The sequence below is a fragment of the Leopardus geoffroyi genome, chromosome C2, assembly GCF_018350155.1.
Source record: "Leopardus geoffroyi isolate Oge1 chromosome C2, O.geoffroyi_Oge1_pat1.0, whole genome shotgun sequence".
Classification (NCBI taxonomy): domain Eukaryota; kingdom Metazoa; phylum Chordata; class Mammalia; order Carnivora; family Felidae; genus Leopardus; species Leopardus geoffroyi.
Window position 1 is genome coordinate 128165298 of NC_059333.1, and position 27910 is coordinate 128193207.

General features: G+C 47.3%; 1 protein-coding gene and 1 long non-coding RNA gene across 3 annotated transcripts in view; one reads left to right on the top strand and one right to left on the bottom strand.

Moving 5' to 3' along the window:
• EPHB1 (EPH receptor B1) overlaps window positions 1–27910 on the bottom strand; it is a 432420-nt gene that overhangs the window by 249016 nt on the left and 155494 nt on the right. For both annotated transcript variants that reach the window (XM_045503564.1, XM_045503565.1), the window contains exon 3: window positions 21436–22117. In XM_045503564.1, the coding sequence (XP_045359520.1) occupies window positions 21436–22117 (682 nt within the window). The remainder of the gene's footprint in view (window positions 1–21435; window positions 22118–27910) is intronic.
• On the top strand, window positions 5273–8944 carry LOC123611532. Its single transcript, XR_006718713.1, has 2 exons — window positions 5273–7204; window positions 8594–8944. It is a non-coding gene; the product is annotated as an uncharacterized LOC123611532 (long non-coding RNA).

Consider the following 27910-nt stretch of genomic DNA (forward strand, 5'->3'; position numbering starts at 1 on the left):
CTGTGTGCACTCTTGGCTTCTTGCCTGAGAACGTGCCACATAGCAGTGGGGAGCTGTCACAGTTTGTGAGCACAAGGATGACCCGGACTTAGGAAGATGTGTCTGGAGACAGGAGGTGAATGCAGAGTCCTGGCGGGGAGGGGTTTGGACGGACACCATGGCTACAGGCAAGGTCTCCATCAAGAAAAAAAGATAAAGGCAGAGATGGGACAGGTCCTCCAGCCCAGATGCAGCTCTAAATCATTCTATGGCATCTCTGAAGACTATCCCCTCAGCCAAAACACCAACTTTCCCCCGGCCTTGGGATCATCCCTTCGGCAGATGTGCTTCTCTGTGGTTTTTCCCAGGCAGACAACGCTTTCTAGCATGTCACTGAAGGGATAAGGCACACCTTCCCACTCAGGCCGTGAAGCCTGGAACTGCAGGGGTTTCTTCTAGGGGTCAGTATTCAGCAATGTTTTCTCTCCACATTCTTTGGCCACCCTCACCCCACCCCACCCCTAGCACTCCTGGGCATTATTCCAATTCTGCTCACAGGATTCCTTCCGAGGACCACGATACAGGCAAAGAGAGCTTTGCTCAGCTCCCCTCCTACTGTGAGATCTGCAGTTGACTCTCCCAGAGCAAAGAAGCAGAGAAGGGCGCCTGGATGGCCAGTCAGTTAAGCGTCCGACTTCAGCTCAGGTCACGATCTCACAGTTTGTGGGTCTGAGCCCCGCGTCAGGCTCTGTGCTGACAGCTCAGAGCCTGGAGCCTGCTTCAGATTCTGTGTCTCCTTCTCTCTCTGCCCCTCCCCTGCTTGTGCTCTGACTCTCTGTGTCTCTCAAAAATAAATAAATGTTAAAATAAATTTAATTAAAAAAAAAAAAAAGAAACAGACAGCTAGGCTGGGCCTTGCCTGGTGCCTTGAACGTTGGTCAGTCAACCCTGCCCCTCACCATCATGTTCCCCCCTTCCTTGCCCAGGAAGGTAAGGGAGCCAGCCAACACAGCCAGAGAATGCTGCCCCTTTGTTGTGTGCCTGGCCTTAGAAGAGGCTGGGGGCCCGTGTGTCAGAAGAGGGTGTGGTGGGGCGAGGCCTCTACAGCATGACACATTCCCCATGCCCAGGGAAGGAGAGTGATTGCTCCACCAGCCCCCAGCTCAATCAGGCACCAGATTTAAATTTGTCCTCTGAATCTGACTCCCTATGTCTCTGCTGGTGGAGCACCCACCCTGGCTCTCGGTGGGTGGTGGCACCCACCCACCTGGCTCTAGAGAGAGCAAGAAGAGGAGTCAGGCCATGCTCCCCTGAGATGGAGGATGCAACCACCCTGGGATGAGCAAGGGCAGGAGGGACAGGCCCTCCCAGACTCAGAGGCCCAGCAGGGTTGTCACAGACAAGTAAGGAGACCATGCGGCCTCATTCCCATTCAAAAAAGGGCTCAAATTCACACTCAGTGACACATACTCACAGACTGAAATGAGAAATCCATACAACTTAAAACTGTATCGCATTATCCAAGCAGCCTGCCTCTGGGCACTGGACATGAATACATTTTATGAACCCTGCAAGTATCTTCTTAGAGCATAACATAGAGTATTGCAATTTTTGTGTTAAAAGCATTTATTTGTGGAAAACAAACATTTAAGTCATGCCACAATTTTTGTAATCCTGTTTTGACTTCACCTCTTTAAACACATGTGTGCGCACATGCACACACGTTGAGAAAGACTTAAAGACCTAGGCACTCTTCAGCTACAAAGCCCTGCACATAGCATTGGCTCATAGCAAGGATGCTCTGAAGGAGAAGGGAGGGGAAGGTGAGGGGGGAGAGGCCGCCTCTCCTGGGGCAGGTCTTCTGGGAGGAGCCACGGGAGAAAGGTGTAGCCAAGGACTGGTACACACTGGCAAGAGGAAATTCCCAGACACTGCTGGCTTCTGTTCTGTTCTGTAATTAAGACCTCTGTTTAAGCTGGTAACACTTAAAAAAAAAAAAAAAAAAAAGACAAAAGAAGATATTTCAACCGGATCTGCTTGGGCTTCTTTTCTGTGAATTATTACAAGTGTTAATGGGTGTCTTCATTAAAGTATTATTTATGAAACATTACAACTTGGGTTCCCCCACCCTCACAGGTCTGATGACTCACAATCAGCAGCTCCTCCCACTGAACTGAAACAAATTTATGAAAAGGGAAAATTAGCCGGCTTGGTCCATCCAGTGGTGGAAATGAGAGAAATTGGAGACAACGTGGGTTTGCTTTTCTGGGAACAAACACGGTATGTGACCAGATTCCAAACAGGCCAGGAGCCTTAGCTGTTCAGAGATCATCAAAGAGCAGGACTAGCTGAACAGAGGACTGTCTGCCAGGACCTGCTGGACCTGCGGGGGACCAGTTTAGGGCAGGGGGTGGAGTGGCATCTGGGGGGCTGGTTTCTCTGCAGCAAGAAAGGGAAAGGACCAGCGCCTTCTGTAAATGCTTCCCACCAGCCCTCACCAGCCCTCACCAGCCAGGTCCTAACAGACACAGAGGCAGCCCTCCCATCAAGGTCCTCTAGAGCCCTCCCCCCACTCACTCAAAATTAACATTCACTTTAATGTGTGTTTGCTGTGCCAATGCTAGCTTCAAGGGCCCAGCTGGCCCCCTCCCCACTCAGCTAACCACACTGTTGCCCCCAAGCTACCTGATAAAGAAATTCCAGAGCAGGCCCCAGGGAAATGCAAGGGCATGCATCCACTCCACCTGTTACGGGAGAAGCCCGGGGCACAGTGATGTTGGAACTCAGGGTAGGGACAGAATAAAGAGGAGGGTTCCATTGCAGGGGGACAGGAATCCACTCAACTCTGCATCCCAGTTTATTTAATCTGTACTTTCTTTTGGGATCTCCATATCTTTGCACTGTTTGCTTCTCGGATTCCCTGGGCCTCTCACTTGATAAGTTAAGCCTCTTCGCTGGAAATGAAGCACTATTAGCCAGTTGGAAAACCTCAATTCTAGCTGGCTTTGCTGCCTAAACAGCTTTCCCTGCTTGCCCCCTGCTCTTCCAACCACCTCATCTCTGAGTTGCTTCTCACACCCAGGACTGAGGGCTGATCAGAATTTAAGATAATTTTCCCAGGGCATTAGAGTGCTTTCTTTCTTTCAAGGAGCATAAGGGATAAAGCTTAAGTTTCAAGGAACAAATACGTTAAGACTGAGAGGGAAAAAGGTTTAATTGCTTAAATTCTTATTTATCTCAAACAATATGGTGGGCGGGTGGGTAAGACAAGACCTCAGAGTGGAGTGTTAACTTTGACAAACCTGTTCTGCCTGATGAATGTGTGAGACAGGGAGGCCTGTGCTTTCTCCCTCTGCAGCCATGTGCCCTAGGCGGCCCCAGCCTCTTCGGGCACCCCACACTTACGGACCACTCAGGAAACATCCATTCACAAGCAACCCCCTCCCAGCACGCACTCAAATATCCTTGCCCTCATGCAGCCTGCATACCAGGGAGATGGTGTACATAGTAAGTAAGCAAGCTGTACGCTATGTCACAGACAATAAGTGCTATGGAGAAAAATAATGCAAGGTAGTGGAGATGGGAGGGCTGTTAAGGGCAGCCCACACTGTGAGGAGGGCGGGGCCCACACGGCAAGGTGGGCGGGGCCCACAGGGCGAGGAGGGCGGGGCCCACACGGCAAGGTGGGCGGGGCCCACAGGGCGAGGAGGGCGGAGCCCACACTCCGAGTGGGGTGGTCAATGTAGGGATCACTGAGAAGGTAATATTCAAGTAAAGGCTTGGAGGAGGTGAAAGCCATCACCACAGCTCTCTGTTGTTGGTATAAGTGGACATCAGAGACAAAACTAATAAAAAATGAACCTGAATCTGAATCTCATACTTTAAATAAAGGCTAACTCAAAATGGTCACAGACATGCATTTGGATCATAAAACTGTAAAACTTTTAGAAGATTAACATTAGGAGAAAACCTTTGTGATCTCGGGTTAGGCACGGAATTACTTTCCTGGACATGCCACCAAAAGTATGATCCATAACCTGGATCAATTGAAAAAGTAATTAGTTGGACACACTGAGAACAAAAATGAATAAATTCTCCAGACAATGGAGTATTATTCAGCTTTTAAAAGAAATGAGCTGTCAAGCCATGAAAAGACGTAAGGAAACCTTAAATACACATTATTAAGTGAAAGAAGCCAACGTGAAAAAGCTACATCCTGTTATATACCTGTATAACACTCTTGAAAAGCCAAAACTATGGAGACAGTAAAAATATGAGTGGTTGCCAGGAGTTAAGGAAGAGGGAAGGATGCACTGGTGAAGTACAGAGGATTTTTAGGGCAGTGAAACTACTCTGTATGATACCATAATGGTGGATCCTGGATATATACCATTATACATTTGTCCAAATTCATAGTAGGTATAACACCACAAGTGAACCCTAATGTGAACCATGGACTCTGGGTGATTATGAAGCAGCCGTGTAGCTCATGGATTGTACCAGTGTATCACCATGGCAGGGGGTGTTGAAATGGGAGAGGCCATGCATATGCAGGGGCAGGGGTCATGTGGAAAATCCTGGTACCTTCCCCTCAATCTTGCTATGATGAATCTAAAGCTTCTCTAAGAAAACAAAGACATCAATAAAAAAGATTAATGGATAAATTGGATTTCATCAAAATTGAAAATGTTTTGTGAAAGACACCATTAAAAGAAAGAAGAGACAAGTTACAGAATGGAAGAAAATATCTGCAAACAATATATTCACATATTCAACAAAAAGACCTGTATCCAAAATATGTAAAGAAATCTTGAAACCCAATAGTAAGAAAACAAACAGCCTAATTAAAACTAGGGCAAACATTGTGAATAGACACTTCACCAAGGAGGATAAACAAATGGCAAATAAGCACATGAAAGATACTCAACATCATTATTCACTAGAGAAACACAACTAGAAACCACCATGAGATATCAAGACACATCTAATAGAATGGCTAAAATAACAAATACTGATCATACCAAGTGCTGCAAAAGACGCAGAAAAATTGCTGTGGTATTGCAAAATGGAACAGGCACTGAAGATTAATCTGGCAGTTGAACACATAGTTTCTATGTGGCCCAGCAATCCCTCTCGGGTATCTGACCTAGAGCAATGAAAATGTATGTCTACACAAAAACCTGTTCATGAATGTTTACAGCAACTCTATTCATGATTACCCCAAATTGGAAATGATCCAAATGTTTTTCAACAGGTGAATGGATAAACTATGGTGCATCCACAGGATGGAATACTACTCAGCAACAAAAAGCAACAAACCAGTGACATAAGCAACAGCTTATGTGAATCTCACAGGCATTATGCTAAGTGAAAGAAGCCAATCTCCAACGTTTCCCATATCACTCCATGTAGAAAGATGACACAACGGGATGCAGAATCACTGATAGCAGGGGGTGGGGTGGGAGGAGGCAGTGACCATAAAGCAACACCATAAGGCAGTTCTCTGTATTCTGATTTTTAGGGTGATTATACAAATCTGTGCATGGATTAAAATTCATAAAACTTTCCACCAGAAGAAGTCACATTTTCTGTATGACAATTTTTAATGAAATTTAAAGTCACAGAAAATTAAAAAAATAATTTTAAAAAAGGATTTAATCTTGCAGTGGCAAACTGGGCAAACTCACATCCATTTATGACTAGATGGGTGGCTTCCATTGTCTTCAACGACTCTACTTTAAAATGTTTCATGTACCCAGGACTCAGATCTTGCCATCTAAGCCTTCCTAATATTTATTGGATCTCTGTACATTTCCCACATTCTTCACACAGTCCTCACATCTCAAAGGAACCAGCAGAAAATTATCCTTGGGCTTATTTAATAGCAAAAATTTTGGTAACATCAGCATCCATTTCTGAACCCTTGCAATGTGCCAAGGTCTTTCTGAGCTCCGCACAGGCAGATTATCATACAGTCTTCACAGCAAGACTGAGCCCTGTGTTAAACCATCACTTAACGGGGAACAATGCTGAGACCCAGAGATACCACTCTGCTAACAAACACAAAGCTCAGATGGAAAAACCCAAGCTTTCCTGTCACCGGCTCTTAACAAGGACCCATCCACGCTGTTTCCTCAATGGCTTTGGTGGCCTGGCCTAGTTGCATGGTGTGTGGACTCCTGCCCTGCTTTCCCTGGAGGGGTCCTCGGACAGGGCTAAGACGGGCTGCACTGGGCTCCCAGGAAAGCACCCCTGTGTGCTAGAGACAGGTGCACTGAGTATGGACCCCTGAAAAGTTCGTTTGGGGACATCATCTGAGAGTCCAGGGATTTTCCCAGCAGTTCCAGAGAGTTCTTTCTGTCTTTGCGTGTGTAGCCATCACCTTAAACAGCCCAGTGGAGGAAGAATGAACTAATTATAATCCGTCTTTCCAGGTTCTATTGCCTTTTCCTCTCCTCCTGACTAGTTAGTAACCAGTGTGTATCCTGATGAGACTTCCACGTTCCTGTTCTCACTTGTTCATATTCACAAGAAATCAGAAAATCACCTCATTCTTTAGATGCACAGGGTACTTACATCCAAATCTTTCCTTATCTGCGTCATCCGTCCTTTAAGTTTATACCTGGAAAAACTGCATCTCTATAGAGGCCTAGTCACGCAGTAACCCTCCCAGGGACTGATGAGTGAGTGAGCCTGGCTGAGTGAAGATGGAAAGGGTCCGTTCTAAAGCCATGGCAAAACTTCCCAGCAGATGGCCCCAGGCCTGGCTGAGGTGGTATGTCCAGAACCTTCCATGAGTGTAGGATGGATTCCCAGAGCTCAGGGTTGGAGCAGCATCCTGTTCTAACCCCAGCTACGCTCAGGCAGCCAACACATCAGCACCACGCATCAGGGCTGCTCCTTCCAATTTAACAACACAGGTCTGGGAAAAGAAATCACCTGGTGAACCAAGAATAGGAAAGAGTAGGGTGGAAGAAAAAAAAACTTGACAGAGAGTCTGGATTTGTCCGGGGATATTTTCCCAGCTCGGGCTTCCTGATGACTCAGCTGCTCCTGCATGGGGAAGCTCTCCCTCAGCCAGCACTGCCTGGGAGATGAAGCCAGTGATTTCCCACTAGCTATCAGCCAGGACAAAAATTACCAATAAAAGGATACACTTAAATGTCCCCCCAGTAGAGACTATTGTTTACTGGGCTATTGAGGGAGTGAAAATATCAGAGCAAAGGTCAGTGGACACCAGCAGTGGGAGTTTACAAAAAACTCTGTCATTTCTTATTTCTTCCCCTTCTTTGGTGAGAAGTTAAGACAAAGCCCCTCTGCCACTCTGAAGAAGCAGCTTTGTTGCTTATTTTGTCAAAATATCCCTCCGAAGCCCCTCAGCGCCCCTTCATCCTTCCCCGACTGGCTCTTACCAGAGGGCTGATTTGCACGGGGGCCGCCTCTCCGCTGTACCCCCTTCCAGGCTCACGCTCATTCTCTTGCTCTAATTAGCAACTGCTTTTTTTATTTTTGTATGCACGTTCAAAGACAGAGAGCGAGGAGGAGAGTGAAAGGGAGAAAGCAAAGGTCTCTGTGAAAGGAGAGAGCAGATGGCTTCTCCCTCGCCCCCTCTGTGTACCCGGGCCCCCGTGTTGGCAAACAGCACACAATGTCTGTCTACAGAGCTCTTTGTGGGCTATGAAGGAGGGGCCAGCACACAGCTACAGGCAGGAAAGGAGTCTGTGGGGAAAGGCCTGAAAAGGCCCGGCCCCTGGGAGAAGCCAGGGTAGGGAGGGGATGGAGACCATCAACCCATGGGATGGATGTCCAGGAGCAACCCTGCCCCCTCCTCCTGGCCCAGAAGGAAGTGGCTGTATGGATATTCAGTTGGCTTGCGTACTAATGTGTTATCAGTTCTCTGGATAGCAAAACCATTGCCCCCAGAGCTGCAGAAGGTCCTGGAGGGAAGGGGGATCTACTGCTCACTCTTGCGTTGTCAGTCCCAAATAACTGACTTTCTATTAGAGGAAATTCTTAGGTGAGTGGGCAGAGGTACCCACAAAGCAGGAGTGGTGGCGTCAACCCCAAAGGCTGAAATCAATCACTCTGATTGGGAAAGTTAAATTCAACAATGCACAGCTTTGGTTACTGGTTTTTAACTCATAGCTGGATTGAAAGATTTAAAAAATGTTAGGGGAAAAAAAAGGGGAGCTTAAAAGAATTCTCAAAAGGGGAGAATAATAAATAATGGGGTTGAAAAGCTAAAAAAAAAAAATAGGAATATGCTCCAGAAAAATACAGAAATGAGCACAGAGAAGCAGGGGATTCTACAAAGACACTTAAAAAAAAAAAAAAAACCTATTGTTCTTTTTAATGAATGGTCTCATTATCAGCATGTGTGACTATATATTAGTAATTTTGATGACAAAAATCACTCTTGTAATATTTGCAATCAATTTCAATGATAAACATTGATTTCTTCCATTTTACTATATGAAAGAACTCATTTTTATTGTAGTTTGCACGTAAACAGTTTCCAAGGGAAAAAAATAAAAACAGTGAATGGAAATAACCATCCATTCATTAAACTTCTACCAATGAAATGTGTTTCTCTTTTCTTCCTTTTTGAATCAAGTCCAGAGAGAAGACAGACAAGAGAATAGAGTCAATGGACGAAAAGAAAAGAAAACAGGGAGACCAACTTGGCCAAAGATGCAGAGAGGAAGACAAACAGAACCAGCAGGAAAAGAAAAGCCCCACGTCACAAGGACCTCCATATTCAGATCAATGCAGGCATGTGTGTGATAGACCCAAAAACCAAATAGAAACCCTCAAATCGCCTAATTCCCAGAACAGGCAAATTTTTGCCAAGTTCATGAGTTGGCAGAGTTCTTGCATATTCCATACAATTTCAATGAGAAGCTGTACCCATCTTGTTCTAAGAGCAGATTGTCATTTTCCACTTGAAATACACACATTGCACTGACCTTATGTCCTCTGTCAAACTGAGACATTATCACCAACTTTTAGTGAAAGGGTTTCATAACGTATGGGCTTTCGGCCATTCTGTTGATTTTGTTCTGTGTGTATGTGTGTGTGTGTGTGTGTGTGTGTGTGTGTGTGTGTGTGTGCGCGCGCGCGCGCGCGCTCACAGCATGTCACTATATTGGACAACAGACAGACAAGGCCTCTGCCATCACTGGTTACTTCCTCCATCTGGTTCTGCCATCATCACCTCTATAAGCACATGCCTTGTCAGCGACTCTGCATGGTTCCTGCCCAGTTTCTACGGAGCTTACGCTACTCAGTGCAGCTAGGATGTTTTCTTACACATGCAAAGCCTTTCTTCTTCCTCAGCTCTCATGCTGCTTCCACAAATTTTGTTTTCAATGCATTTCGTTTTGTTCTCATTAAACAGATGACACACAGTGGACATTTGGGACACAGAGACACAGCAAGCATGGCCCTGCCCATGCGGAGCTTGGGAAGTAGGTGACAGAGATTGAAAGGCTAGGTGGAGGACAGAGGTGGAGGGGTTCAACTTCAAGCACGGTCCCTCCACGGACCTCCTGGGTCATCCGTAGCCAATGGGAAATGCATATCAAATTGATAGGTTTTCCTTGGGTCCCTTAGTGAAGGATTATATCACAGTCCAAATGGGATGCTGAAGGCCCAACCCCCACCACAAATCACAGTTCTGCCCTGTGGGAATCTCTCTCTTCTCCAGCTGGGGGTAGGGAGTGAGGAGAGGAAGAGTAGAGAATAGCAGTTATCAGCCAGGCCCCAGAGTCCTACATTGTATGACCTTGGTAAAGTTACTTAGTTTCTTTGTGCCTTGGTATCTTCAACTGAAAAATGAGGTTGATAATCATATGTACCTCATAGGGCTATTATAAGGATTTAAGAGATAATGCACGAAAAGAATTAGGCAGAGCATCTGGTACATAGTGAGTTCTCTGCAAATAATAGCCCCGCTGTATTAGTGCTTCAGGCAAGCTGGAAGCCAATCCAGAAAGGTTTGCTCCCTACCCAAATGATAGCCATCACCATGATCTGACAGTGAATGGTGAGACTGCCCAGAAGATTACATAAGCTGCTTCCTTAGCCCAGGTACACAGGGCAAATCAGCATTCTTTCCACACATCAGTCATTTTGCATGCCATCTTCATTGCTTTTTGCCACATCTATGTACCAGGTTTTTAGTCTATTAGTTATTATTTTTCTTTAAGTTGACTCATTTAACCTGAGTGTATTTATTTTCACAGAAAATAACAGAAAAGTGAGGAAGGAAGCAGGGGAGAGAAAAGGGAGGGGCAGGGAAGGGAGAGGAGAGCACAGGTGGGGAGGGGAGCAGACAAGAGAGGAGGGGTGATTGAAACAAGGAAGGGAAAAAGGAAGTCCCTGGCCTCAGAGAGAAAGAAAACCCGCAGAGTTGGAAGACAAAAGCCACAGAGAGAAGGAGGCAGTGAGCAGCCACCCAGGGCTAAGATCAGGCTTGCTGGTAGAAGCAGGGCCAGGGCTTCAGCAGGGCTGCAGGATTGAGCTCTGGCCTGGGGAGTAGATGCCTGGTCAGTGGCAGGACTGACACTGCTGGACAGCTCTGCTGAGGGTGGGTTGGTGCAGAAGAAACAAAGAGGAGGGTGGGGCAGGCGAGGGCTGAGCACTGGTAATTTAGGAAGGGGCAGCTGAGGGGGAGCCACCAGGGTGTGCTGAAACCCTAAGCCCCAGAGTTAAGCTGGAAGAACTGAAGGAAAGGATGTGTGGTAGAGGGTCTGGGCCAAAGGGTAAGAGCTGAGAGATGCAGGGAGCAGAGCAGGGCTGCACGGGGTGAGCAAGGAGCCCAGAACTGGCTCCGGGCAGGGGAGGAAGGATGGGAAAAGTGAGGTGTATTTCCCCGCAAACCAGGCTGGCCGGGTTTTCTGGGACTGGACCAGGAGAACAGCCTGGCGCTTGAGCACCAGCATCTGTTCCTGTCCTGTCCCATCTGCAGACCGGTCACCTGCCACTAACTAAGAAATGTCAAAATGGGTGAGCGGCATGTGCCAACATGTCCTGATGCTATAGATGAACAAAGAACAGATCAAGGGCGGATACATGGCAGGAGGGAACGGGACAGAGGGGGACAGAGGAAAGTGCGGAATAGACCATGCCATGGAGGGAACAAACCCCAAAAGGTCTGCAACAAGCAAACCACCTGATTTAATGATGTGTTGTACAGGAACTCTTGTCAAGTCCCGTACAACTGAACATCAGGGCAACTTGTGGAATGCTACCATGTTCAATGCCCCACATAGCAAGACAAATGTAAACTGAAACCACAGTGGGTTGCTGGTTTTCATCTACCAGATTGGCAAAGATAAAAATGATCGACATTTTGTTCTCTTGGCAAAGGTGTGGGGAGTAGGCACTCTCTTACGCTGTTGGAGGTAGCAAAATTGGTAGAAAATGCCTCTTTTTTTTTTTCTGGAGGACTATTCAGGAACATCTCTCAAAATTAGAAATGTATATACTCTGATTCAGCAATTTTTCTTCTAAGAATTTCCTGCACCCTTAGTTCTTAGAAAAGTGCTTGGCACATAGAAAGTCCTCAATAAATATTCATTGCATAAATTAATTAAGGAATTTGACTCGCAGATATACTCGTACACAGGTACAAAGATAAATGCAAGGATCTTTGTTGAAATATTGTTTAGAAATAACAACAAAAAAAATCAGGAAGCAACCTACATGTATATAAATGAAGAACAATGAAGGCACACCCATTTAATACAACACTACAGAATCATTTGAAAAAATGAGGCAGATTTCTGTGTAATACAGAATAAGTACTTCATTGTTGAAAACTTCATTGCTAAATAAGAAACAGGTGGGGTGACTAGGTAAAAAGCCCTGTGTAATATGTCTCTATACAGGTGGGAAAAAGATATAGCTATATTCTGGGTGTGCAAATGCACACACTTTTCTTTGCATATTAGAGACTTTAACAGCTAGGGCCCCTGGTGAGGACAAGAGTGGGAGGGAAACTTTTTCCTATGTACTACCTGTCCAAAACATTTTTATTTTTTTAAAAAAAAATTTAACATTTTTTCATTTTTGAGAGATGGAGAAACAGAGCACGAGTGGTTTAGGGGCAGAGAGAGAGGGAGAACAGAATCTGAAGCAGGCTCCATCCAGGCTCTGAGCTGTCAGCACAGAGCCTGATGCGGGGCTCAAACCCACAGACTGGGAGATCATGACCTGAGCTGAAGTTGGACGCTTAACTGAATGAACTGGTTACTCCGGCTCCCACAAAACATTTTTAAAATAACAACAAAAAGTAACTTTGCAGAAGAGAGATTTGCATAAAAGTTCTACCCCAGGGACTGGATCAGTGAGTCCTGATTCAATATTAGGAAGAAGGGTTCCGATGAACCTGGCTGCCTCAGGAAGTCTGAGTGTCTCATCACTGGAGGTGTTGAAAAGCAGGGTGGTGGACCACTGTGGGAAAGCAATGTATCATCTGGTGGGCTGGACTCACTCTCCTTAGAGGTCTTACCTAGCTGGGAGGAGCTATCCTCCACTGGGTCCCACCAGGGCAACATAGCTACTTGTGACTCCCTTGTACTCTGGACATTGTAACCACTTTCCAGAGAGCTAAGAATGTAGCGGATTCTTAGAAGTAAAATCGCTCAATCTATGTACAGAAGTATAAAGGGCCTGGCATCTGTAGGTACCCAGTAAGTACCTAAAGAAAGAATGAGCACAGGTATCACTAGATCCACATGAACTCACAGGTAGAATCCAACTTGATTGAAGAACAGAAGGCCAGAACTGCCCAGACCTGCAAGGAGGAGACCAGAGCAGGTCCCCAAGGGTAATACCCAAAGACCAAGTAACTCCAGTCACCACTAGGAATGTGTCCCCATTCCTAGTGACAGTAGGCTATTCCAGACAGAGTCCAGGGACAAGCCAGAAACCAAAGGACCTGTTTCTTTGTCCATCTCTTCCCCAGAACTGGGCCCTACCCTCAATAAAAACCTCTGTTAGGGCTGGGTTTGGCCCTCTCTGGCCCTGAATTTCTGTCCTGTGATTCTAAGAAGCCTCCTGAGACTCCCCACAGTGCCTCATTAGCCTCACCCTCACCTCTCCTGATTTCCTCCTGACCCCCTTGGCCAGAAGCACGTGCGCACGCGCGGGACACACACACACACACACACACACACACACACACACACACACAGGATAAGCCCAGCCTATCTGCAGCTGCACGGATTCATTCTGCAACAGGCTGGGAGGATCCACAGGAAGGTGGGATGTTCTCTGTCATAGGGGATAACTCCTGGGGCCCAGAACCAACCTAGACATACTACTGTATACTAAGCCACATCTCCACAGGATTGGCCTGCCTTGCCCTCATTAGCTGGCCCTTGAAACAAAAATGGAAGGCCCAGCTGCCATATCAACTGGTACTCAAGCTCTTAGTTAAGCCACCAAAGAGTATAGGTATGACTTCTACAGGCAGAGACCTCTCCCCTAGGAAAAGACCAAGAGCATCCCTCTCTCCCTGTCCCTGTCAAAGCCCTCTTGGTAAACTAAGGTTTGCTCCTGCTGGTTTGCCCATGTCTGGGACACATCCCTTCTCGGTTTGCAAATATCCTGGGCTGACTCTTCTCAGTCTTTTCCACCCCACTTCCTTCAGGGAGAAATAAGACCCAGGAGCATTAGGGCACGGTCAACACAGCTTGTCAAAGGCCAAAAGCAATGGGAAAAGAATTCAGACTGTCAGAGCTCCCTGGGGCCCAGAACTGAAGAACCCCATTGCAAGCAGGCTCAGACTCAGAATGATTTTGATCTTCATGCTTCAAAATGAAATGTAGTGATTCCTCACCCAGGCAAGCAAGTTTGTGTGGATGTTCGTCCTCAAGTTCTGCAGGCAGGGACTGCCCGGCTCCAGAGCAAGATGGGGACAGGAAGCAAAGAGGGAAAGTCTGACCCCCACCCTGCCTGAGCTGGGATTCCGCCCTGGGGGCCCATGCTGGTTCTGAGGCCCATTAGAGAGCCACAGTCAGGCCTCCGGCTGACAGCCCCACCACCTTCCCTCTGTCCCCTTTTATAAGCACAAAGCCTTAGACCTCATCCTTCCCAGGGAGGTTGGGGTCGCCCCCCAACCCTAAGATGCTATGCAACCTCTGGGTGGCTCAACTAGCAGATGAACATGTCAGAGGATCTGGAGAGACAGGGTTGCAGCCAGAGAGGCTAAAAGAAGCTGTTGGCAGTCAATGTGGAGCTATGTGCTTTACAGTGGGCAAATGTATGACCACAGAACACGGTGCCAGGGAGCCCTGACCCAAGAGACAACAGTGGATAACACAGTCACAAGAGAGGGTTATCTATGAGAGAACAGCTGAGGCAAGTCTGATAGTCCTGAAGACACATGTTGTATGTTTAAGGATGGTTAACTTTAACAAAATCCAGTCTCACATGCAAACGGAGATGGTGGCCTCCCCAGACCGGGATTCTGATCCCTGCTCTGACATTAGCCAGCCAAGGCTCTCTAGACTGGTACCCAGAAATGCTCCCTGGCTTTCCTCTCTCTGTGGATACCATGGTGGTCTCTCATCATCCCACATGCCTGTCCAGCTTGAGTAGTTTCAGACTCTCTAGTTCTGCATGGGCCAATGATGGTGCAGTAAGTGGTGACCTTAGGGCCTCAACTGGACCGCTCGCCCGTGACAATTCCACTACCCACACCGTCTGAGTAAAGGCTACATGGTGTGTCTGTCAGCATCTTTGATAGCACACATTTAGTAAGTGGTGGATTCCATGCCGGGCAGCTCTTGTGCACAGAACACTGCCAAATTGTTCTCAGTCACTCCAGCACTGACCTGGGAGAATCACAACGGTTTGGTCAACACCAATGGAATTTGGTGCTTCCACCCAGGTCTTTCAAAGGCAGAGGGGCAGCACAGATCACAAGAGGACTTGGAACCTGAAGCTCCCCTCTCTTCCCTCCCTTCCCCTCTTGCTGTCCTCCACTATCACCAGGGCACAGGACCGAGTGCTCCTGCCTCATATGCTGGAGTCAGGGAGGCACTGGGGCATCCTTCCAGCTCTGTTTGCTGTTGCTCATGCTGGTGTCACAGCCCATTACATCCAGCCAATTACATTAGATTCCTCTCTGGAGGGCACTGGGCAGGGCCACTGTAGGGAGCAGAGGAAGCCCAAGAGACTTCTAAATGAAGTAGCCTGTTGGGAAATCCTATTATGAAGCTCATCTTACAAGGCTGCGGTGTTAATGACCCCGTCCTCCCCAAGCCCTGAGCAGAGCTGGTCTCCCTGGAGCTGGAGCGGAGGCTGACTGAGCTGCAGGCTTCCTCTCACTCACCAGCCAACAGCTGACGGGCTGGAGCTAGAAGACAGGGTTCCCCAGTGCCCCGGATGCAGCTGCCAGGCTGGTGGCTGCGCCTGTGCACACACCTTCACACACACACATACACACACACACACACACACACACACACACACACACACACACCCTCCCCTTGGGACCCACTTTCTCTTTCAGCACCCAGGATGAGAATGCAGGTGGTAACCCAAAGCTGGGACCAGCAACCCAAGAGAGATGGAAATAGGCCCCAGAACTTTTTTTTCCAAGGTGAGTGAAATTAGACATATTTTTCTCCACCTTCAAATCCTGCAGATTTTCTGTCTCAACTCTCCCAGGCTTATAAATTGGCTCATCTCAGCCACTCAAGTTGACAAAGGCACCAAAACTGTTGAAAGGTTCAAAATGTCCCTTGGGTTTCCAGGCATGAAGGAATTTACATGTAGGTGGAAAATTACCATGAAAAAAAGGCCCCATTTGAAGAAAGGGAGTGCCTAAGCAGCTGGGGAAGGACAGCAGCCTCTGGGGCATTGGCAAGGGAGTGGATGGCTTGAGGAGTGCCTGGGAGGGCTACACAGAACAAGTGCCAGAGAGGGTGTAGGCCCTAGCTCAGGGCTTTGACAGACATGTGGGGAGTGGGAGAGACATGAAACAAGGAGTTGGATGAACCAAGAACTGCTCTGGTCTTCTCCAGAAGTTGTCAAGGTCCTGCCAACATCTGGAGTTGGGATGGATGGTCTCAGCTGACTTGAGAGTCCCCTGGAAAAGCCATGTGGATTCCTGGTTACGGCACATACATCCTCAGCTCCAACCCTGATTGGCAGGACCTGAGAAAGTCACAGGAGTCCTGCAGGCTTGACGGTGCCCTTGAGGACAGCAATCCACCCCTGATGTTTGTTTGGAGAATAGCCCTGAGAGATCCAGCTGGTGCTGGCCAGCTGCAGGAAAGGCTGCTTTTTTCTGTAACTTCCAGACAGTCCTCCCTCAGCTTTCTGTTCCTCACTCCTCTGTCCATAGCCCCCTTCTCAGGCTTTCTAGCAGCTCAGCTTGTAGGGCCCTGCTCAAAGTGTGTTGATGTTCTGAGCATCTCCCCTCTGCTGGCCAGCTAGCCTCGTGCTCAGTCTGCCCAGCTTCCAGCCCACTCCTGAAGTCCCTTTTCCCAGACTCCTTCCATGTCACCTCAGGTCCACCCTTCTACAAATCCCACAAGCCCAAGATGCCTTCAGTGACCTCCTCTGAGCCCCCTTCTTCTATTCTCCAGCAACATAGAAGGTTCTGGTCTAGAGCTTAGATCTGGGGTCCTTGGCCTGGGCTCCACTTGACCTATGCAATACAATCTCAGAAGGGGTCACCTGGGGATATCATTTTATAAAACCTCTCCTGTGGGGTCTCATGCCCACCATGGAATCAAGAATCACTGCTGCAGATGACCATCCTCCTCAGGCTTGGGGAGTCTTCTCTCCTCACTCAGACCTCCAGCTCACAAAGACCACCTGCCTACACAACCTGCCTCAAGGCAGTTTGCATGGGCCACACCTTTCAAATGTGTATTAACTGACCCACTGACTTGTTGAGGGACAGCGAATCACACTGACATGCTGATCACTGGTCACTGCTGGACAGTCATGGAGCTGGGCCCACGCAGGTGCAGTCAAGTGATGGATGAATATTCAGGTCTCCTGCTGACCTGTGTCTCTGAGTGGGGGCACCACATGCCACCTTCATTCCATAATTTTATCCCCTTAGAAGCCAGAGTCAGATGGTGTGTTTCAGGGCTTAAGGGCAATGCCATGACATCGCATGGCTTTCATAGCATTCTCATATGCACTAATTATCCACTTAATTCTCATACACCCTAAGAAGTAGGCACAGAAGAAAGGGCTCTCATGGGAAAAGACTTACCTTAAAACTACCCAGAAGCTCACAGCAGAGTCAGGACTAAAACCAGTTCCTATCTCTAGGTTAGACCTCTTCCACCTGGATATACCCCTTTCCCCTTTCATCTTCCTACATCCTCCCCTCGAGTGACAGCACCAACAACAAAGGCCTGGGCCCAATGGGTCAGCGTGTGCCTTCTACAGTGGTGAGCCAAAGCTGGCCTAAACACCCACAGGAACAGGAATAAGGGAGGATAGCAGGGAAGGTCATACATAGCATTGTCATTCTCTGAGTCCTGAATATGGCTGGAGATGCAGGCTAATGAGACAGCTCCTTTTGGAAGCTCCCAGGACTATGTCTGGGAAGGAAAGCCAGGCCCTCAAGGAGTACTCAGGGGCAGAAACAGAATCAAGCCTCATGAGTACATTGCTCCAGCTAGGATCTGGCTGCCAGAGGCTGTTCTAGCACCTGAGACCCCTCCCTGGGCACCCAAATGGGATACCATAGTCTCCAAGCTTCCAACAGACAGCTAAGAGGCCTACACATGCCAGGTTCCCCCTAGCAACTGTCAGTCTCAGCCCAGCCCTCCTCCCCAAGACTGACTTCAGCTGGCACAATATTTCAGGCTCCATGGCACAGAGGAAGCTTGCTGAGTGCCAGCTCTCAGTGCCCCTGGCCCCAGGGATGGGCAGACTGCAGGCACCCACACAGAAAATCAACTTAGCCATCAACCTGAGTAGGGAAGGTATGGGGTGGGTAAAGACAAAGCCATGAGTGCTCATTGATCGACTATACTATGAGCATAAGGTTTGAAGTTGGGGCAGATGGGCCATTTTCCTAGTAATTAATAATTTTATAGGTGGGACCAGAGTCACCGGAGGGGTCAGCAGGCTACTATGACTCTGACTGATTGGTCCAATCTGTGTGAGTATAAAGGATGAGTCCAGAAGAGGCCTTGGGCCATGGAGCCCTCTAGAAAGTGTGTCTGCCACTTGTGGCACATCCTAACGTATAAGGTCCCCCCAACAGCTTCCTCTGTTTGCCCCCATCTTGCCGCCACCCTCCTCAGGACAGGAGAGCTCTAAGCCAGGACCACTCTTCACTGGCTGGGCTACCTAACTGGTCTCCAGGTGCTTCTGCACAACAGAACAACAGGTCACCGTGACTTTGACAGGAGCAGGTTTAGCAGACACAAAGTGAAGGTCAGAATAAGGTTCCTGTCCATGATGAAAGTCTGTCTTGCCAGAAAATAATATAAAGATATTCTATAGATTTGACACATGCAAAGGCCCAGATTCAAATATCCAGAGAAAAGTTTATCAGGTCAGTATAACTGAGTGAAGCCCAGAATCATCCACGTTTGGCTCAGCCAGGCTCCAGGGCATTAATTCTCAGGGCTGTGTTGGAGGAGAGTAGCTTGCCTTCCCTCCCCAGTCCTGCCAGCACAGCTGAAAGAGGCTCACCGTGTCTCACCCACAATTCTCTGGCATCCCCCATTCTTCATGCTTCTGGCCTGATGAAAACTGGCTACACTAGGTGGGCCACCGCAGAACTGCCGTCAAGGGCTATGGTGCCTACCTGACAGCACAGCACAAGCACCCAAAATGGGTGGGGTACCCTCGCCTGGAGACACATACAGGGACGAGTCACAAATCCTTCCACATGCACCGCCCATCTCCACCCAAAGGGTGCAGAGTCCTCCCGATATCACCGTCGATGGCCAAGACCTCTTTGCCTCCCTGGGGCAGCCTGCTTAGTTCTGGAAAGGGAGTCCTGGATGATCATCCATCAAAACCAGATTACTAGCAGAGCGAATGTCTAAGATTTGGAGGATGTATCTTAAAGTCCTTGAGACAGAAAAAAAGGGGAGCTTCTCCTTCTAGGACACAAGCTCAGCCAGGCTGCTGGGCTGTAAGACCCATGACACCACCTGGCTTGCCACTCTCCACTCTCAGAAATGCCACCAAAATGTGGCTGCCTATGCTTCTAAAATGGCAAAGTGATGCCCTGGCCACCCCGTTTCCTCCACCCTCCAGTGCGTTTGCAATAGGCAATTTGTGAAATCAAGTCAGTTTCATAATAACTCTAGATTAGGAACGTCCACCAAAAGTCAGAAGGGGGTTGGAGCTGGGTAGGGAGAATGGAAAGAAGCCACTTGGATTTACATATTTGTCTCCATAGGCCATCCCACAACAACCGCAGGAGGTGACTTGACAAACAGCACAGACAGCAGAACCCCCCAAAAGAGAAAAGTTCCAATTAGCCCAAAGAAATGAGAGCCTGTTCCCAGAGTCCCAATTAAATCAGAACCAATCAATGCTTGCCCTGGTTCCTGCCATTCTGCTCGGGAAATAATGGGAAAAGCGAGAGGGCCCCAGCCAGCAAGTGCAGTGTGGCAGCTCTTTGAAGCCTGAAGAAATCACCAGCACTTTTGCAAGCGTGCCTGGCAGCTGCCGCACCTGCACCTTTAAGAACTCAGCCTAGTGCCCGGGTCCCCACTCAGACCCTGACAAATGCCAAAAAGGGCGCCTCCTGCCCCACCTCCAACCGGGGGGACAAAGAGGAACGCTGTGGGGCCAGGCTAGGCTGGTTTTAAAACTGTCTGCCTTGATTCATCACTTGATCTGGCACTCTCTCCACTCTGTTTCCACACCATCCATCACGGGCACCATAACCAAGAAATCCAATAAAGACACAAAGGCCTTAGTTCTCCGCTCTCAGCAGGCCTCAGAAAGGCTGTGTGAGTGCCCCAGCCCAGGCAATTAGCTGAGTCCAAAGGATCGCAGAGCTGATGGGCATTAGCAATCCTGTGCCTGGTGCTTGGCTGCAGGTGTTTGGGGAGCAAGGTAAGAGAGGAAAGGGACGGGCAAAGACAATCTGGTGGTCAGGCGGAGTGTCGGAGGGGGGCAACAGGGAGGATGGCTGATAGGAAGCTCATGAGAGAGCAGAGGGAGCTAATGGAGCTCCAACTCCAACCTGCCCCCAGAGGTCTGGGGCAACCTAAACGATGAGTTAGGGTCAAGGTGGTCATTTCTGAGGTCTATGTGGGAAGCCTTGCCCTTGAAAGAATCTGAAACTTTGAATGCCACAGGCAAAATGTAATCGAGGAACGAAGTCTTCTCTTCCCCAACTCTGGACACCCCCTCCCTGTATTCAGCTTCCATGCCCTTACTAAAGAAATGAGTCATGGATTCTCTAGACCATCCTATTCATTCTCAGAGAAGAATCTCAAGCCAGTTCAGCTCATTTATTGCCATGTATTAGACATGTGCTCTCTTGGACTGAGGAGAGCCAATGTGAGCACACAGTTCCCTGACACTCCCAAACTGCCAAGTTAGTATCACTCTGTATTCTTCGGAAGCAAAAGTAATACAATACCTGATACCACCTCCCCCCATTGCATTAGCTCACCTCCTTCCAGTACACAAAAGCTAGGTCTGCCCCTGGCATTGAGCCCCTGGAGGAAGACAGCTGAGCAAAAGGCTTTGAGTTAATGAGCTACATGGGTTCAAGACCAAGTTGGGTGCAGGGGAACTGAACTGAAATGACTTAAAATATTTTGCAAATTCAGTCACTTCTCAACTACCCTTGAATGAACTGCCCATGACAACCCAAATTCTCCATGCTTCAGAGCATGGGGCTGGACATGATGCAGGGGTGTGTGCATGGTGAAGGGCAAGAGAGTGCATACACACACAAAACAGAATATGAATGTCCAGGGTTATTACGTGATTACCTATCATTTGGAATTCTATCTCTTCCCCCATCATGAACACTGCATTCTGGTCGGACACAGTTGAAAAATCATCATAGCTGGGGATGTAGATGCCCCAGAGCTTTTGTGTGTTTTTTTTAAGTTTTTAAAATTTATTTTTGAGAGACAGAAAGAGAGAGAGAGAGAGAGAGAGAGAGAGAGAGAGAGAGAGAAGCAGAGAGACAGGGAGGGGCAGAGGGAGAGGCAGAGAGAGAATCCCAAGCAGGGTCCGTGCTATCAGTGCAGAGCCTGATGCAGGGCTTGAACCAAAGAGCCATGAGATCATGACCTGAGCCGCAAAAAAGAGTCAGATGCTTAACTGAGCCACCCAGGAACCCCCCGACTCCCACAGAGCTTTGTAATAAGCCATCAGGCTATTCTGCTCCTTTATGACCCAAAGCTGGAGGTGGGGAAGATTTGCAGATTGGACCCTGTCCCAGGTGGGCAAGAAGCAGAGGCCTTAAGAGGCCCTAGGACTTACCCTTGCAGGCCACACTGTTCTCGGGCTCATAGCCAGGCTTGCAGGTGCAGCGCCCGATGGGCACCATCCACTCTCCATCCCCATTGCAGTAGAGTTTGATGGGCACGTCTACTTCCTCTGCATTGGGGATGCATGTCCCCCGAGCAATCACCAGAGACGTGCTCTCTGCCCCAGTCATGGTCTCTGGAAACACGGCAAAATTTTGCACAATGCTGGGACACTTCTTGAAGAAGACGCGAACAGAAAGGAGAGACATACAGGCTCCATAATCCTGGAAAGCGAGGTAAAAACCATTCCGAGTAAGAGGGCCAAAGCTCCTGACTTCTGTGTTGACCTTCATCAACCTTCCCCCAAAGTCCACCTGGGAGAAGCTCTCATCTGCAGCAATGGTGTCTACTTTGAGGTAGGGGGCCTCAGACCAGAAGGCTGACTTCTTGGTGGCAATAACTGAGTCCGTCTCATAGTAGTACAAGTTGAAGGTCTCCTTGCAGGAACCTGGGACGTTGGGGAGGCTGCTGCAGTCTCTCACAGTGAAGCGCATCTCTGTGTAGATGCGATGAGCCCCCCGCCGGTTGATGAAGGTGGTGAGCAGCCAGTTGTTCTGGTTGGGCTCAAAGACGTTGCACACCTGGTAGGTGCGGATGGTGTTCAGGTTTTCATCGTAGCCACTGACTTCTTCCCACTGTACCAAGCAGGCCGCAGACACACACATGCAAAAACACAAAATAGAGAGTAAGAAGAAAAAAAGAGGCGGAGCAAAGAAGCCTCGTTCTGCAGAGGGCCTTATGAGCTCACCAGTGCAGCCACTTGACGTGAGAAATAAAACATACCTAAACCTAATTTGTTTTTAAAGACCTCCTTATACGCAGACTTCAAATATTTCTCTGCTGGTCACCCTGAAATAGAACAGACTTTACTCTAGAAAGCCTTCCTTCATCTAACCTACAGCACTCCTGCTGTGACTATGGCTCATCACCTCCACAGGACAAGCCTGCAGCTATCTGCCCTATGTGATGGCAAGGACTTGATTCCTGAGTGACACAGCCTCTCCTCTCCACAACCACTCTGTGGATTAGGGGTCTAATTACAGAACACCCCTCACCTTAGAAATCCTCATTTCCGAACCTAATTCTTTATGGTGGTTCCTTTAGAGTTGTGAAAAGCATATGAATATAAGGCTTTTCACAACCTCTCAACAAACTTAGATTCTCATAAACTTTTGTTTTATAACATCAATTCCTTTGAAAAAGCTAAACCATAAAACTGGTAGGAGTAGGGGCTGCTAAGTGAGATGCTTAAGGAAACAAATCAAGCTTCATTGAGTGCAAACTGAAAGCAGGGATGTAATGGAGGAGAATGCTGGAGGATGTCACATAGGGAGGAAGGAGAGCTTCTTAACAGGGGAGAGACAGCATGCTTCACACTAGAAAAAAAAATTCTCATTTTTAGCAGCCCTACAGGTGGGAAAGAGAAGAGGAACAATGCATTTATTAAGTGGTGTCTCTTGATCTTCCCTTTAACACTGAAAACTAGATATTATCACCCCCAATTTACAGATGAAAAGATATCATGCAATTCACCCATGGTCACATGGCCATAAGAGACAGGATAGAGAGGAGAAAGAGGTATTTTGAATGGCCAAAGAAATTCACTTCCATCAGGGGTGGGAGGAGAGTCATGGGGCATTCTCTCTTCCTTGGGTTGGTGAACAGGAAGCCACTACCTGTACTGGCGAGCTCTCAGGACCCTGACTTCAAGAACTCAGAGTATTCCCAGGATGTTTCAATGTGTTCATTAAATTCTGTTCTGCTTGCCAGAAACAAATAAGGGACCCAAGAAATTAAACTCCTCCTTTTTAATGTTCATTTATTGGGGCGCCTGGGTGGCGCAGTCGTTTAAGCGTCCGACGTCAGCCAGGTCACGATCTCGCGGTCTGTGAGTTCGAGCCCCGCGTCAGGCTCTGGGCTGATGGCTCAGAGACTGGAGCCTGTTTCCGATTCTGTGTCTCCCTCTCTCTCTGCCCCTCCCCCATTCATGCTCTGTCTCTCTCTGTCCCAAAAATAAATAAACGTTGAAAAAAAAAATGTTCATTTATTTTGGGAGTGGGAGAGAGAGAGAGTGCGCATGCAGGAGCATGTGTGAGCAGGGGAGGGACAGAGAGAGAGTGAGAGAGAATCCCAAGCCGGCTCTGGGCTGTCAGCACAGAGCCTTATGCAGGGCTCAATCTCATGGACCGCAAGATCATGACCTGAGCCAAAATCAAGAGCTGGATGCTCAACTGACTGAACCACCCAGGCGCCCCAAGAAATTAAACTTTATCTTACGTGAAAAGAAAAAACAGATGAAGATCCTTGACTTTAATATTTAGCAGTGGCAAAAAGTAAAAGTACAAAATAGTATCTATTTCTTTAAATATTGTGCTAATTGCTTATTATTCACAGTGTAGAGCTGAAATATATAAAATAGAATTCTTAATTTAAAAAGCTGACGTCAGGGCACCTGGGTGGTTCAATCGGTTAAGTGTCCGACTTCGGCTCAGGTCTTGATCTCATGGTTCATGAGTTCAAGCCCAGTATGGGGTTCTGTGCTGACAGCTCAGAGACTGGAGCCTATTTCATACTCTGTGTCTCCCTCTCTCTCTCTGCTCTTCCTCCACTGTCTCTCTCTCTTTCAAAAATAAATAAACATTAAAAAAATTTTTTAAGTTGAAGTCATCTTGTGTGCATGGAAAATATACACAGTTGCTTCTTGCATAGAATTAAGCCCCCTGTAGGAGCAGGAGGGCCAGGCTGCCCTTCAAGCTTGCGCCAGAGCATCTGAGACCAGGCGTGGTGTGTAGAACAAACAGGCACATAGAGAGCCGGCCCCGCCCACCCAGACCTGAAGAGTGACCTCATGGACACTTCTGCCGCCTGGGCCCTGCCACTGAGGCACCTGAGTACCAATCTATCCAAGGCTCTTCTCCCCCATCCCCTTCCAGCACCCCCAGGAGTCAGTCTCTTCCTCAGCTTGGAGTCCTTGGTGAGTTCTTTCCAGATCCTTGCACATTGCCAAACGTCACCTGGAACTTTGCTTAATTTCTTATCGATTCTCTAGATGTCAAGGAACCACTTTTAACCCCTCTTAAAGATTGTGTAATGTTCTAGTTAAATGTGTTTGTTAAAGTTATGTTCTGCTTGCCTGGGCTTCTGGAACCAGAAGCAAATATATTACAGAGAAGTCGCTGACAGCTGTTTTAGTTTCAATTTTCAGACCTCTCTCCCTTTCGTGGCCATTTTGAAATAACATTTCCCCAGTTGACCCTACGTGACTTCTGAAAGGACAGCTTTCTTTTGCTGTTTTGTAGGTGCTTAAGCACAGCAGACTCCTAGTCCATGACTTCGGTTGGCCTGTGTGAAGTGGCGGCACAAACACAGGGCCTCTTTGTCAATGCACAGGTGAAGCCTGTGGCCCCATTTAGGGCAGGGACCTGTCCCAGCCAGAGCCGTTGACCCACTCAAGACTGCTGCGGCTTCGCTATATGGGAGCAGGACAGGAAGCCCGCCTTTCAGGGCTCACCTTAGCACTGAGACTGTCACCACCAGCAGGTCTTAAATAGACAGAATGAGGCGTTTATACTCTTGCGGAGCGGGGATATTGAGAACATTTATCTTAGAAAATGACACTGATTGGTATTATAAGACCCAATAGAGGTAATCGTTTCAAACATTAACCTCTCTGGGCCTCAGTTTTCTCATCTGTAAAATGAGGAATCATACTGGGTGACCTCAAGTTATAAAACCTACACAGATTTAATTGATTCCATGACAGCTCTTAAGGGAACGATCAAAGCAAATTAGGAGGAATACAGTTGTATATTCAAAGGGAAAGAGTAGAGAGAAATTGAGAGAAAGGAAATAACTTCCCTGTTGTTTGGGGAAAGGCCATCACAGAGCCTCACATTCATTTCTTTCTCTCTTTCATTCTCCTGTCAGCAGGTACGACAGGGGTTGGAAAAATATGCTTAGAGAGTGGACTAGAGTAGGCATGAATGCCTTCCGGGCAAGAGGCAATTAGGACCGGGGGCCTTGAAGAAAGAGAATTATTTTGGCAAACAGAGAGGCGGGTGGAATGGCATTCTTAGCAGGGAGGGACAAACATTGTTATTTGTCTGTGATATCTGGAGTCAGCCTCGTTGCTTTATAGTTATACCTCACTCATTCATCAATGAAAAAAAAATATTTGCTGAATGCCAACTTTATGCCAGGTATTCCATTAACCACTGGGGATACAACAATATGATGCTTATAATCTCGTAAGAGAAACAGAAATTAGACAAATGGTGATTAAAATAACTAAATAATTACAATTGTGCTAGCTGCTGTGAGGGAAAATTACAGGGTGCCTAGAGAGGGGGTGTACCTGATACAGAGAGGAGTGTCAGGGAAGAACCTCCAAACTGAGAGGGGATGGACGGATAGAAGTTAGAAGAAGTGTGTGTTTGCTGGGGCCAAGAGGGACAGAGGAGGAGTGGGGAATCTAGGCCCAGGAACAGCAATTGCAGAGGCCCTGTGGTGGGAAAATGTGGCCTGGAGCCATTGAGTAATGCTGCCTGTGTGACAGAAGAGTCATAAAAAACTGCAGATGCAGGAATAAGACTGAGGAGAGGGTGAGTCTGGTCAAGAACACTGAATTTCATCCTGAGGGTAACTGGAAGTCATTGATGAGTTTCCGTGAGGAAAAGTACAGGTGATCAGAGCTGAGGTTTTAGAAGACTTATCTGATGTAAAGTACAGATTGGGTTGGAGGGCCACCCCAATAGATGGTGGGGACAACTGGGTGCAGGTATGGTAGTACAGGCAACAGAGGACAGTAGGTTGGAGTAAACCAGTGGAAACTGAAAAGATAATCCTGAGGTAGAACCTCTAGGTTTTCTTGAGCCGAGTGTGGGGTGGAGGACAGAGAGAGACCTGACCAGACCCAAGGCCCACATATCCCTTAACAGTCTTCCACACATCAGGCTTTGAGCTCTGCTGTGTCCCTGGGGCACACCACTCCTAACTCCTTACAAGAGTGGATATCCTACCCGTGGATGTGCAGAACTCAGATTCTTTCACTCAAGGCCTGCAACAGCCCTGGTCCCTGTGACACACTCTCACTGCCTATCCCCAAGCTGATTTCCTACGGGTCTCTGTTCAGTGGCAGCTTCTCAGCCTCTCCTTCTAGGCAACTGACATACTGCTTCTGTGTTCCTTTCTATAATTGTCTTTTACCATTAAAATGAGAACAAAGCACCAGGATTTGCTTATCAGCTTGGCAAAAAATTAAAGAGATACAATAGCAAGTCTTGTTAAGAATCTGAAGCCAAGGGGACTCACAAGCCTAGTGGCGACAGTGTGACTGGTGGAATCTTTTAGAAGTCAAATCAACAGTTTCTCTCAACATTTCAAATGTTGGCCACAACTCAAATAAGCAGGGAAAAGGTACATCATTAAAAAAAAAAAAAAATCATTGTGATAACTGAGTAGCCATCTGGGAAAAAAACACAGCTTTGCATCCATACCTTGTTCCTTACTTCAAGTGAAGCAAAGATTTAAATATTAAAAGTGAAACCAGAAAAATACTAAAAGAAACCCTGGAGATAATTTATGTATAGTAATTATGACATGAAACACAGAAGCCACAAATGAACAGATTGATCAATTCAGCTCTACAAAGTTTTTTCTTAAGTGACATAACAGAAATGGCCAGAAGTAAAATCAAAAGGAAAAAAAAGGAAATATGCTGGGAAGAAACCACTTATACTTTATCACAGATAAAGTGTTAATTTCCCCTGATATATAAAGATAATCTATATATCAATAATAAGATGCAAAATAGGCATGGATATTGACAAACTGTTTACTAAAAGAGAGAGATAGCTCATAAATATGTGAAGAGATGTTGAACATCATTCAATATAATCAAAATGATAATTAACCATGTTGTGATACTTTGTTTTTGGGTGGGCGGGTCAGACAGAAATTTGATAACACACTATGTTGGAGGGTGTGTGGAAAGTAATCATTCTGATACATAGCTAGATGAAGGGCAAATTGGTACAACCTCTATAAAAATTATGGTTTTATTTATTCAAATTATAGCTCTCTCTACCCTTTGACCCAGCCATTCACTTCTAGGATCAAACCCCAGATATACTTTTATAGATATATAGATATATAGATATATAATTAGGTATGAACGGTATTACCTGCAGCCACCATCACCTCCAGAGTTTTATGCATGCCCAGGACACCTGGAGGTGGCCAGGCCTCAGGGGACTATGGGCCTATGGAGAATGTAGCAGCCTTCTCAAATTTGCTCTGAGTGGGACCTCTAGACAAGTATGGTAGAAAGAACCATTGAGACTGAAATTCTCACCAACCAGTAGGATGGGGGAGCTCAGAGTTTGAAATAATTTTACTAAAAGAAAATAAGGCTAGGATATTCCTTGTGC